Source organism: Ranitomeya imitator, chromosome 2 (assembly GCF_032444005.1).
Source record: "Ranitomeya imitator isolate aRanImi1 chromosome 2, aRanImi1.pri, whole genome shotgun sequence".
NCBI lineage: Eukaryota > Metazoa > Chordata > Amphibia > Anura > Dendrobatidae > Ranitomeya > Ranitomeya imitator.
In genome coordinates this window covers 832,733,045-832,747,001 of record NC_091283.1, presented here as the reverse complement: position 1 = coordinate 832,747,001, position 13,957 = coordinate 832,733,045, and the positions used below count along the sequence as shown (strand labels likewise).

Below are 13,957 nucleotides of genomic sequence, written 5' to 3'. Positions count from 1 at the left end.
GAGAACGTTGTGTTCTTCATATGAGTGCCGCTTCCAGACTTCTCCGACTGTGGCTTATCTCCCCAACCATCAAAAGGAAATTCCAATGGCCGGATCTTTCTCTTCCCTGAAATAATGTGTCTGGCAAAAGTTGGGAGGTCTTAGATGGCAAGCTGATCCTTCCGAAATTTTCCGGTTTGGTAGGAAAATATTTAGAATTGAGAGTCCTCAGTGGTTGATACCTTTTAATGGCTAACTGAAAAGATGGTAACAAATTGCAAGCTTTCGAGACTACACAGGTCTCTTCATCAGGCAAAGACTAAAAGAAATTCTGAAGAATCACATATTTATGCACAACATAGTATAGAAAAAAAAAAAAAAAGGGAAAAAAAACATGGATAAGCCAGGTGACATGAAGCAGAATTACCATGGGTGATAAACAGTTACGTCCATAAATATTGGGCCAGTTCTTAGATAAGGATTGTTTTATTGTCCTGTGATTAGGGTCTCTGTTGCGATGATCCCTCATAGTCTGAGGGGCAAGTTCCTTAGTTGATGTAAAAAGACATAAATCCGTGCGACACATTCATTCCTGCAGTTAGAGTGTCAAAGGTTGTCATCAGTTTATATTCCCAGACTCTTCTGTCTCTCTGAGATTTGAAGCTACCTTTTAACACAAGTAATTTCATGTCCATAATGTTATGATTGGGGAGACAGAAATGTATTGCCACAGGTAGATCCATTCTTTTTTCTCTTATTGTGTGGCGGTGAGAGTTCATTCTTGTTCTAAGCTTTTCCCTGTCTCCCCCACATACAGACCCCCAGTTGGACATTTAGTACAAATAATTAGGTACACCACATTAGAAGTGACGCAGCTGAGAGTTGAAACTTAACCTTCCAGATCTTTCTTTTCCACGACTGATGATCACAGACCCTCCTATGTATAATATAGAGTTTATAGACGGATGGTCTAGAACTCGCATTTTCGCTAATTTTGCAATACTAGGTCAACGACTAACGTGACATCTCGTTCATTTTGGATCACACATCTCATTGCAGACATGAATTATGAATCTGTTTTTTTATTGTTTTATTTGAGTGATTACATATTCGTTGTACAGAAAATGGTTAAATTTACTGTTTATTTGCAAATCGGATGAAAGAGGAGGAAATGATACTTGATTAAAAAGGAAACCTCCACCCCCTCTTCCCGTCCCGTTCTTCAGCACATACAGGGTCAAGAACCTCGGTGTTATTACAATCAGCCCCACATGTATTGTTTTGGAACGAGTTTACTAATCTGGATACAAGAACATTAGCGGATATAACATTAAATTCTCTCTTATTTCAGAAACATTCAAAATACAAATTACACTCATCAAACGGAAAAGTATCATCAATACAAACGACTATCAATCATTGATTTAAAGGGATGTTACAATCAGGATCGGTTCTGCTTCTATTGGCGCATGTGAACAATGCTCAATAAATTCAGAATTTTGTTTTTTTTCCAAATGACCCTTTAAGCATCTGGAAGGGGGCTGAAGTCCCAGTCCTGTGATCATATACAGTACAGACCAAAAGTTTGGACACACCTTCTCCTTTAAAGATTTTTCTGTATTTTCATGACTATGAAATGAAATGAAAATTGTACATTCACACTGAAGGCATCAAAACTATGAAACAACACCTTTTGCTTTGATGACTGCTTTGCACACTGTTGGCATTCTATTGATGAGCTTCAAGAGGTAGTCACCGGGAATGGTTTTCACTTCACAGGTCGCCCTGTCAGGTTTATTAAGTGGGATTTCTTGCCTTATAAATGGGGTTGGGACCATCAGTTGCGTTGAGTAGAAGTCTGGTGAATACACAGCTGATAGTCCTACTGAATAGACTGTTAGAATTTGTTTTATGGCAAGAAAAAAGCAGCTAAGTAAAGAAAAATTAGTAGAAATGAAGGTCCGTCAGTCCGAAAAATTGGGCAAACTTTGAAAGTGTCCCAAAGTGCAGTGGCAAAAACCATCAAGCGCAACAAAGAAACTATCTCACATGAGGACCGCCCCAGGAAAGGAAGACCAAGAGTCACCTCTGCTTCTGAGGATAAGTTTATTCGAGTCACCAGCCTCAGAAATCGCAGGTTAACAGCAGCTCAGATTAGATACTTTCTTCTCTTATGTTCTTTACCTGCACTTTATAAAAGCTTTACTTTTCCTCAACAAACAAGTAGGTTGACAATAACACCACCATATGACCTTACTAGATTTATAACAATCCTAAAATCCACTATTGATCCAGAGCTGTGTATTTTGGTATTATTTATGCACTGAATGGCAGTATTATTTCGGCATTATATGATATTATTAATTGGGGGCTTTCTGAATGAAGGATTTAAAGCATATCTCCATTGATAAGGTGATAGAGCAGGATGTGCTGATTCCTACTGTCCATTGTCGGCCCGTGCAAAATACCGTAAGATATTGATCTGGAAACACAATTCCAATGCACTATAGTCATATTTATTTTATACTTGGATGCCAATGTTAATTGTATGGTGGTATTATTTGGATACTGAATGGCAGTGACACTATATGCTGGTATTATGTGGGTACAGTATATCAGTAAGCTTTGAAAAATTATATGGTGGTGGTATTATTTGGGCATTAAGTGACAGTATTATGTTATATATTATTATAACTCTGAATGTATAAAATACGTAATTGACATTTTTATTCAATGATGGAATAATCCCAGTGATAGATTCCTTTATATCTTGATTAATGTTAATTTAGTAATATAAATAATCAGAATATGTATAACTAAGGAATGGATTTTTACGATTGATTTTTTTATTAAGTGGATTGTATGAGTTTTTTAAAAATGCCTTTTGTCATGTATTAGTCAGACATGTAAATGGTCCAGTGTACATAAAGCAGCTAGGCTACGTTTTTCCTGCTTTTTCTTTTATGGATTAAGTTCAGGAAACTTCTTCTTGACCACATTGTTCTTTCTTCCTGTCTCTGCAATCAAATTCCCTTTCCCGTTTCCCACGACTCTGCTACTTGAAAATGCTTATTAAAAAGCAAAAAAAATACTATTTTTTTATGTGATCTTCCCGGTGTAATGTTAGTGCTGTGCTCAGTACTTTGAGCCAATCAGATGGTTTGTGTTATTCCTCCCCCCTCTATAAGCATGCGATTCTCTGATCCAATCAGATGCCTCCCTTGTCCTGCTCTCCTCCACTCTCAAAGCATGTGATCCTCTCTCTGATCCAATCAGATGTCTCCCCGCTTCTGCTCCTCCTCCCCTTTCACAGCATGTTATGCTCTGATCCAATCAGATGTCTCCCCGCTTCTGCTCCTCCTCCCCTTTCACAGCATGTTATGCTCTGATCCAATCAGATGTCTCCCCGCTTCTGTTCCTCCTCCCCTCTCACAGCATGTTATGCTCTGATCCAATCAGATGTCTCCCCACTTGTGTTCCTCCTCCCCTCTCACAGCATGCAGCCTCATTGACACAGAGAGAGGGAAACTGCAGCCGCATCCCCCTCCTCATTCCATTTACTTTTTTACTCTACTTCACTGATTTATTTAAAGACTCAGAAGTTTTCAGCAGAAAAGTTGCAAAGAGGGAAAGTATAAATTGATTTCTAGAAGGTGAGAAATATGACACTTTTACGTTATTTTTCCAAGTTATCTGTATTCTTATGTAGCATTGATTAAAAAAAAAAAAGTTTAAAGTTTAACCAAATTAGAACAAGCTTTTGAGTCATTTCATCATTATAGGGTTTTTCTCAATACATTTTTTTATAATAAAAGTGGGCTCATGTGAGTATTAAAAAAAGAAGAGATGCTGACTTACTGGAGCCTGCCCATCTGCCGCACTGCTGACTGTGTTACCCGCCAGTCACCTGGCTTCTGCTTCCAGTTGGTGATGTCATGTGATTTCTGCAGCCAATAAGTGACCACTGATTGTCTGCAGCCTCCACATTCTCTCTGAGCCAGAAAATAAATGGTTTGTGATTGTTTCTCCTGGCTCGGACAGAATGTTAACGCTGCAGCCAATCAGTGGCCACCATTTGGCCGCAGTGTTCATGAGAGATCCCCCAGCTGGGAAGAAAAAAAATCAGTATACCGGAAGGGGAATCAATCAATGGAACGGTGGAATGTCAAGAGTCAGGTACGGGACTTTTTATTCTGTTTTGTTTTTATCATAAAAAAAGTAGCAGACAACCCCTTTAAATAACATTTGCTAGCATGATCTACCTTTTTTGGGGGGTTGATAATGTAGTAAATTTTCTTGTAGTTCTACTTATAAATGTAAAAGTCACTTTTTTTATTACCTTTTCAATCAAAACATTTTAGTGTCAGGAAATCGACATTTTAACTTGTTTTGGTGACTTTTATGACCTCAAACAAGAATTAGGTCATGTTATAGAAGTTAGGTCATTGTCACTATAAATTCCCATGTCTTACTTCATCTATTATCCGATTACCCTGCTCCTTTATATACTGATTCGATTCTATTTGGACTCCTTCTTTCTGCTCTTCTTATTCATCCCTCCATGGAGCTTCTGCACGATGCGAAACATGACTACGAAGACTGGAATTACGAGAGGATCCTCCACCCACGGATCTTAAGTCGAGACTATCATAAGCCGGAGGAGGAGTGATGTCGGCTACGACTCTCATTTGACTGTGTGAGGGTACGTTGTTTGGATTCTGGGGGATTTGGTGTTCCCCATCTCCGTAGGAGGGGTCGGGTGTTGGTTCTCCTCCTGTCTCTTCCATGGACTTGTTTGTTTTGGTGAGGTAACGAGCAGCAAGGATCATCGCGCTGATGGCGATGACGTCAAAGACCAATTCTACCATCTCCACCACTGAAAGGACTGAGGAACCGAACCAAAGACTCCATTGGCTTCCCAGCAAAGATAAAAGCATCACCATCTGAAAAGAAAGAAAGATGGAAATCGTTATTGTTTCAGTATTAGGCGCAATCTCCAGTGGATTTACACGAGTTATCACAAGTATAAGAGTATTGAATGCCACCATCTCATAACGTATCATGAAGACCTGCAGACCAAACGCACATACTTGGAAAATTTGGAAAATCATTGACATCTCCCCCCATAATAAAGTATCAGGTAAAGTCAACCACATAGATGCGCTGATGTGCTCGTGTCATCAATGAAGGACCACTATTGTCTTTCATGCCGATCAAGTCCTGGAAGTCCACAGTACAAGAATACATCATCAATGGTTACGTAAATCCTGGAGAACCTCTTTCATAATCATTATTTGTCACATTCAGGAGCAATCAAACTCACCAATTGCCTAATATAATATTTGAAGACGTGACACAAAAGGGCAACCAAATTCTTATTCCTCCTTCCAAAGGAACAGACTAATCAGTGATCAGGTCTTTCAGGGTGAACACACCCAATTTGATCGGCCTCCGGCAAAAAGCCGAGATTTATAGGTCAAGTAGCAATAAAACGTTCATATGACATATACATCTATATTAAGAGACGTCTTTGTCATGTTGACTCGACAGGTTTCAGATCTGTAAAAGGACTTGCTTCCTCTAACCTTCCTCCATAATGTGACAGTTCCTCTATGAACTCACTGATAATGATTAACAGAATTTTAAACAAGTTTTTATGTAAACTAGAAAATGAAACTTTTTTTCCCCCCAAGTCATTTTTTTTTTTTTTCTATAATTTTTACCCTCTAAAATTATTCTGCAGCTACGTGGGCAGGTTTTAATTTTTTTATGCAGGCAAACTAGGCAATTGCCTGGTGTTTTACAGGCATAGAAAGTCAACAACCGGGACCAGGTTTGCCGTAATGTTGCAGGCAACCTAGAACCCCAGACTAGACATGTAAATCAATTCAGACCCCAGACCAGACCCCTAATCAGATTCCCAGATCAGAGCTCTGTCACTCCCCAAAATCAGATCCCAAGTCAGACTTTTAAATCATGTAGAAAAGCCGCGGAGACACCATCACGTGTTTCTCAACGCAAGCAATAAATAGCCAGGTCTTTCACCGGGAAGGAACAACCACGGGAAGGGCAGCATCCAAAAAGGAAAACCACCTATGCCAAAACATGGCATCCATCCACAGACAGCTGTTTCGGGGTATTTGCCCCTCATCAGTGTGGAGTAGGAAATGCTTTTCTACATGCATTTGCATATTTCCCATAAGGGATGGGGGCAGTGTTCTGGATCACTGTGTTGAGAAACATGTGATGGTGTCTCTGTGGTGTTGGATGTTTTGATCTCCCCGAGGTCATTCATCCTTATGTTTATAGACTTTCAAATCAGACCTCCAAATTAAAGGGAACTTGTCAGTAAGTTTTTAGACCCCAAAGTAACACCATCCAGTAAACTACCTACAATGATTACTTCAATATCTGTATTTTATCAATCCATGCCTTCATTCTCTCGTAATCCCCATTCTTCCTGCCAGCTCCGGTCTCCTGCCAGTGATTGACTTTTCCATGACCTGCTCAGTTGGTTGACATCTCACGCAGGTGCAGTCATAGTGACATCCAGATCACTTTGCGAGTGCTGGACTACCCATCTACGCATGTGCTGCCTCCGGGAATAATATTATTGCCTGCGCAAGATCTGAGGAGGCGGAGCAGGTCATAGAGACGGACATCTCATGCAGGCTTCGCAACTCCTCGAGCGACTCGTGCAGATAGATAGTCCATCACTCACAATGTCATCGGGACATTACTGCCCTCGAGTCTCAGGAATGATATTGCCTGTGCAAGATGTCGACCCGGAGAAGCAGGACACAGAGAAAAGTGACCTGTCAATCACTGCCAAAAACCAACTCTGGGATGAGAAATATGGAGCCATGCCCTTGCATAAGAATTCACCAATGGATCACAAAAAACTAGAGACACAGACTTATAATAAAAAGGTTTGGAAGTAATTATCATTATAGGTACTTTACTGTGTTGACGTTAATTTGGGGTCTAAAAAACCTGCTGACCGGTCCCTTTTAATCAATCCCCAAATAAGACAAAATAGGACACAGGTCCTGATGTCTCCAGGGTCAGGATGTTGTATGGAACGTAGCACACAATTTGCTGATGCCAGGCCTCCTTACTAGTCCAGAAACTCCAATTGTTGCCCTGAACCCCTATCGGCTGCAATGCTGTACCTTAGGGTCTGTGAAACTCCAGGTTAGTAAATGCTGTCATACCGTACAGAAGACGAATAACTTGTCCATACAGTTGACTAAATAAAAATCCTATAAAATGCAAACAAAATGTCCTGTACAGTATCTAAGTAGCAGCGCAACACAATGCCCAACTGCATACTGCCATGCCACCTGAAAAAGTAAAATGGAACACAATAGCTAAGCAAAATACCTATTAAATGAATATGATGGTCACAAGACAGGAAAGGGATGGTGTCCCCTTCAGGAGGAACAAATGAATGAATTTTGAGCAAATGACAAGGTTGCCCTTCTGCAATGCTGTACAATACTCCGTAGGAAGTGTGTCTCGTATTAATGTTCCTTGTTGACTTTCTCAATCGGTTGGCTCTCGTGTGAAGGAATGGGGAAACGGGAGCATTGGCAAGCACCAAAAGAGGGTGCCTATCATACACATACTTGTACCAATGTGATATGGCAGCGCCTGAAGGTCTTCGTGAACCACCAGGAACCTTGGACCTATCTGGTGCCCGACTCTCAACCCAATTCCCAAGTGTCGTGGGGCCCTTTTCCAGTACCAGACTGCAGGATTTTCATTACTATGCATAGACTTGCTTTCTGACAGTGTTATTTCATTCTTTATCGCTCAGTCTATCACAGCCGGAAATCCTCGTCACATGCAGATAGCGAGGTCATCACCAGATACGATCCACACATGAAAGCTCTCTGCATCTTGTGGTTGCAGAGATGTTCAGTAAAGAGGAGAACCTGACTGCAGACCACAAACCGGCTGCACAAGATCAATGAGATAAAGCTAAGTACTCACAATCTTATCATCAGGAAAATGTTGTTGTTTCCCGGACATTAAAAGGGTTTACCATGCACCTGTTTAGGATCCAGGCACCATTCATATTGCATTTTGGCCCTTTCATAGACTATGCTCTTTTGCCCATTGGAAATGACAGACACCATTGGAAAAAATTGCAAACGGAGGTCATTTGAATTCCTCTTGTCTCATTGCACTTTATAACTTCTTTGGGGGTTCAAGTCTGAATTCCTGAAAAATGAGAACAGAACCCAACGTCCATTAGACAGGCCGTGGAGCTGCTGAAGACTCATGAAAAAGGGATCCTCATGTCCATTGCCCATAGTCGGGGATAACCCTAGAAAGGCCTCGTCTCAACATGTCCACAATTAGAGCTAACAAAAAGGAAATAACAACCTGAGAATCTCCCATAAACTGGCGATCCCTCAATGATTTATTTGCTGTGATACTGAGCCCTGGCGTCCAGGTGCACATTCAGGGAGCGCAGATCAGCATTCAGATGGGGTATGGTTATGCAAAAAAAAAAAAGTACAAATCCCATATTCTGGAAAATAATGTTGAAAAGTTGACAAGTATGTCCATTAGGAAAAAATGTTCTTTATGTTTTTGGACTGAAAAACTCTTCCGGGCAGGATGGTGTATGGTATGGTATGGGGAATCTGAGTAATCAAATAAGGTGGTAGGAGCCATCAGGTAAGGTGGAAAGAACCATCAGGTAAGGTTGGTAAGAGCCATCAGGTAAGGTTGGTAAGAACCATCAGGTAAGGTGGTAAGAGCCATCAGGTAAGGTTGGTAAGAGCCATCAGGTAAGGTGGTAAGGGCCATCAGGTAAGGTTGGTAAGGGCCATCAGGTAAGGTGGTAAGAACCATCAGGTAAGGTGGTAAGATCCATCAGGTAAGGTGGTAAGAGCTATCAGGTAAGGTGGTAAGAACCATCAGGTAAGGTGGTAAGAACCATCAGGTAAGGTGGTAAGAGCTATCAGGTAAGGTGGTAAGAGCCATCAGGTAAGGTGGTAAGAGCTATCAGGTAAGGTGGTAAGAGCCATCAGGTAAGGTGGTAAGAGCCATCAGGTAAGGTGGTAAGAACCATCAGGTAAGGTGGTAAGAGCCATCAGGTAAGGTGGTAAGAGCCATCAGGTAAGGTGGTAAGAACCATCAGGTAAGGTGGTAAGAGCCATCAGGTAAGGTGGTAAGAGCCATCAGGTAAGGTGGTAAGAGCCATCAGGTAAGGTGGTAAGGATGACCTAGTTCTCCAGGGTACTGGAGGCCCCAAGAACTTGTGTTTTCCCTCTATACTCTCCCTATAATCCAGGCCTGTTGTCTTAGATTTCCAATTCAGATGCAACTTTTTGGATTATAATTTCTTTAAGACCCTAGTAAAGATTTATTTCTTTGTCTTCTATAATAGCTTAGTATTCCGGTGTGCTTTGTTGCGAATCTTCTGATGTTTTGGATAGGTTGGATGACAGAAAATATGGCCATAATTATAATATATTCTACAAGGCAAGTGATTAAACTGATACATGTGGCATATAACAGTCTGGACCTGATAAAAATTACTGTTATTGTGAACAGTTTAACAAGTTGAAGATGAAATAATTTCTGGAAAAAAAAGTTAAAGACACATTTCTTTGTATTTTATGCCAAAAAATAAAATATACAGTATACAGTTGATGCAAAAGTTCCCTTGGAGATTTGTGTGCTCAGATAACTTTCAAGTTGTCCTTTCCTTAGTTCGAAATTTAATTAAGAAATGGCAGTTACCAGGAATAGTGGAGGTCAAGATATGGTCTGGAAGACCAAGCAAAATTTCAGTGAAAGCTGCTCGTAGGATTGCTAGAGAGGCAAATCAGAACCACCACTTGACTGCAAAAGACCTTAAGAAAGATTTAGCAGACTCTGGGGTTGTGGTACAGTGTTCTACTGTCCAGAGACACCAGCACAAGTATGGCCTTTATGTAAGAGTCATCAGAAGAAAACCTCTCCTGCGTCCACACCATAAAATTCATCAGAAGTTTGCAAAAGAACATTTAAACAAGCCTGATTCATGTTGGAAAGAAGTCATGTGGAGGTTGAAATGGAACTCTTTAGCCACAATGATCAAAGGTATGTGTCGAGAAAAAAGGTAACAGAATTTCAGGAAAAGAACATCTCGACAACCATTAATCATGGGGATGGATCAATCATGCTTTGAGGTTGTGTTGCAGCCAATGGCACGGGCAATATTTCACGAGTAGAGGGAAGAATGGATTAAATTAAATTTCAACAAATTCTTGATTCAAACATAACACCATCTGTAAAAAAGCTGAAGATGAAAAGATGATGGCTTCTACAAATGGATAATGATCCTAAACACACGTCAAAATGCACAATAGACGACCTCAAAAGGCTGAAGGTTTTCCAGTGGCCCTCACAGTCCCCTGATCTGAACATCATTAAAAATCCGAGGCTAGACCTCAAAATAGCAGAGGATGCAAGACGGCCCAGGAATCTCACAGAACTAGAAGAGTTCTCCATGGAAGAATGGATGAAAATCCATCAAACAAGAATTGAAAGACTCTAGCCTGGCTACAAAAAGCATTTACAAACTGTGATACTTTTAAAAGGGGATGCTTCTAATTACTAACTGTGCAGGGTTAGTTACCATGCAATTACCTTTTGTAATTTTTAAAAGGTGAAAGATGAAAATGTATGTATATCTACTATATAATTGTCTAAGGGTCACTTCCGTCTGTCTGTCCTTCTGTCACGGTTATTCATTCGCTGATTGGTCTCGCCAGCTGCCTGTCATGGCTGCCGCAACCAATCAGCGACGGGCACAGTCCGGAAGAAAATGGCCGCTCCTTACTCCTAACGCAGTCAGTGCCTGTCACCCGAATACTCCCCTCCGGTCACCGCTAACACAGGGATAATGCCGGCGGTAACGGACTGTGTTATGCCGCGGGTAACGCACTCTGTTACCGCCGCTATTAACCCTGTGTGTCCCCAAGTTTTTACTATTGACGCTGCCTATGCGGCATCAATAGTAAAAAATGTAATGTTAAAAATAATAATAAAAAAAAAACCTGCTATACTCACCCTCCGTAGTCGCTCGCGTCGGCCGCCATCTTCCGTTGCAGGTTCCGGTGGCAAAGATGGTATGGGAGAAGGACCTGCCATGACGTCACGGTCATGTGATCGCGACGTCATCACAGGCCCTGCGTGCCTGCACTAGAAAGACCTGCCATGACGTCACGGTCATGTGACCACGACGTCATCACAGGTCCTGCGCTCATACCAACCCAGGGACCGGAAGCTGCCGTGGACTACAAGGGGCCCTCGGAAAGGTGAGTATATGTTTATTTTTTATTTTTTAACCTGTGACAAGCCTGGCTGGGCAATATACTACATAGCTGGGCAATATACTACGTGACTGGCCAATATACTACGTGGCTCTGTGCTGTATACTACGTCGCTGTGCAATATACTACGTGGCTCTGTGCTGTATACTACGTCACTGGGCAATATACTACGTGGCTGTGCAATATACTACGTCACTAGGCAATATACTATCGTGGTTGGGCAATATACTACGTGGCTGGGCAATATACTACTTGACTGGGCAATATACTACGTAACTGGGCAATATACTACGTGGCTGGGCAATATACTACATCACTGGGCAATATACTATGTGGTTGGGCAATATACTACGTGGCTGGGCAATATGCTACGTCACTGGGCAATATACTACGTGGCTGGGCAATATACTACGTCACTGGGCAACATACTACGTGGTTGGGCAATATACTACGTGGCTGGGCAATATACTACATCACTGGGCAATATTCTACGTGGTTGGGCAATGTACTACGTGGCTGGGCAATATACTACGTCACTGGGCAATATAGTACGTGGCTGCGCAATATACTACGTGGCTGGGCAATATACTACATGGTTGTTCAATATACTACGCGGCTGGGCAATATACTACGTGACTGGGCAATATACTACGTGGCTGGGCAATATACTACGTAACTGGGCAATATACTACGTGACTGGGCAATATACTACGTGACTGGGCAATATACTACGTGACTGTGCAATATATTATGTGGCTGGGCAATATACTACGTGGCTGGGCAATATACTATGTAACTGGGCAATATACTACGTGGCTGGGCAATATACTACGTCACTGGGCAATATACTACGTGGCTGGGCAATATACTACGTAACTGGGCAATATGCTACGTGGCTGGCAATATGCTACGTGGCTGGGCAATATACTACGCAACTGGGCAATATACTACGTGATTGGGCAATATAATAATAATCTTTATTTTTATATAGCGCTAACATATTCCGCAGCGCTTTACAGTTTTGCACACATTATCATCACTGTCCCCGATTGGGCTCACAATCTAGAATTCCTATCAGTATGTCTTTGGAATGTGGGAGGAAACCGGAGTGCCCGGAGGAAACCCACGCAAACACGGAGAGAACATACAAACTCTTTGCAGATGTTGTCCTGGGTGGGATTAGAACCCAGGACCCCAGCGCTGCAAGGCTGTAGTGCTAACCACTGCGCCACCGTGCTGCCCAATATACTATGTGTCTGTGCTGTATACCACGTCACTGGGCAATATACTACGTGGTTGGGCAATATACTACGTGGCTGGGCAATATACTACGTGGCTCTGAGCTGTATACTACGTCACTGTGCAATATACTACGTGGCTGGGCAATATACTACGTGGTTGGGCAAAATACTACGTGGCTGGGCAATATACTACGTGGGCTGTGCAATATACTACGTGGACATGCATATTCTAGAATACCCGATGAATGAGAATCGGGCCACCATCTAGTATATATATATCATATATATACAGTGGGGCAAAAAAGTATTTAGTCAGTCAGCAATAGTGCAAGTTCCACCACTTAAAAAGATGAGAGGCGTCTGTAATTTACATCATAGGTAGACCTCAACTATGGGAGACAAACTGAGAAAAAAAAATCTAGAAAATCACATTGTCTGTTTTTTTATCATTTTATTTGCATATTATGGTGGAAAATAAGTATTTGGTCAGAAACAAAATTTCATCTCAATACTTTGTAATATATCCTTTGTTGGCAATGACAAAGGTCAAACGTTTTCTGTAAGTCTTCACAAGGTTGCCACACACTGTTGTTGGTATGTTGGCCCATTCCTCCATGCAGATCTCCTCTAGAGCAGTGATGTTTTTGGCTTTTCGCTTGGCAACACGGACTTTCAACTCCCTCCAAAGGTTTTCTATAGGGTTGAGATCTGGAGACTGGCTAGGCCACTCCAGGACCTTGAAATGCTTCTTACGAAGCCACTCCTTCGTTGCCCTGGCGGTGTGCTTTGGATCATTGTCATGTTGAAAGACCCAGCCACGTTTCATCTTTAATGCCCTTGCTGATGGAAGGAGGTTTGCACTCAAAATCTCACGATACATGGCCCCATTCATTCTTTCATGTACCCGGATCAGTCGTCCTGGCCCCTTTGCAGAGAAACAGCCCCAAAGCATGATGTTTCCACCACCATGCTTTACAGTAGGTATGGTGTTTGATGGATGCAACTCAGTATTCTTTTTCCTCCAAACACGACAAGTTGTGTTTCTACCAAACAGTTCCAGTTTGGTTTCATCAGACCATAGGACATTCTCCCAAAACTCCTCTGGATCATCCAAATGCTCTCTAGCAAACTTCAGACGGGCCCGGACATGTACTGGCTTAAGCAGTGGGACACGTCTGGCACTGCAGGATCTGAGTCCATGGTGGCGTAGTGTGTTACTTATGGTAGGCCTTGTTACATTGGTCCCAGCTCTCTGCAGTTCATTCACTAGGTCCCCCCGCGTGGTTCTGGGATTTTTGCTCACCGTTCTTGTGATCATTCTGACCCCACGGGGTGGGATTTTGCGTGGAGCCCCAGATGGAGGGAGATTATCAGTGGTCTTGTATGTCTTCCATTTTCTAA

The 13,957-nt window shown here is 42.0% G+C and overlaps 1 protein-coding gene across 2 annotated transcripts in view; it reads right to left on the bottom strand.

The window, feature by feature from the left end:
• Positions 1–1,045: 1,045 nt before the first annotated feature.
• The window catches only part of SCNN1A (sodium channel epithelial 1 subunit alpha), a 111,374-nt gene continuing 98,462 nt past the window's right edge, over positions 1,046–13,957 (bottom strand). Inside the window, exon 13 of one of the 2 annotated variants that reach the window (XM_069754096.1) lies at positions 1,046–4,922. In XM_069754096.1, the coding sequence (XP_069610197.1) occupies positions 4,527–4,922 (396 nt within the window). In that variant the 3' untranslated portion in view covers positions 1,046–4,526. The remainder of the gene's footprint in view (positions 4,923–13,957) is intronic. The other variant, XM_069754097.1, reaches the window with a different exon arrangement.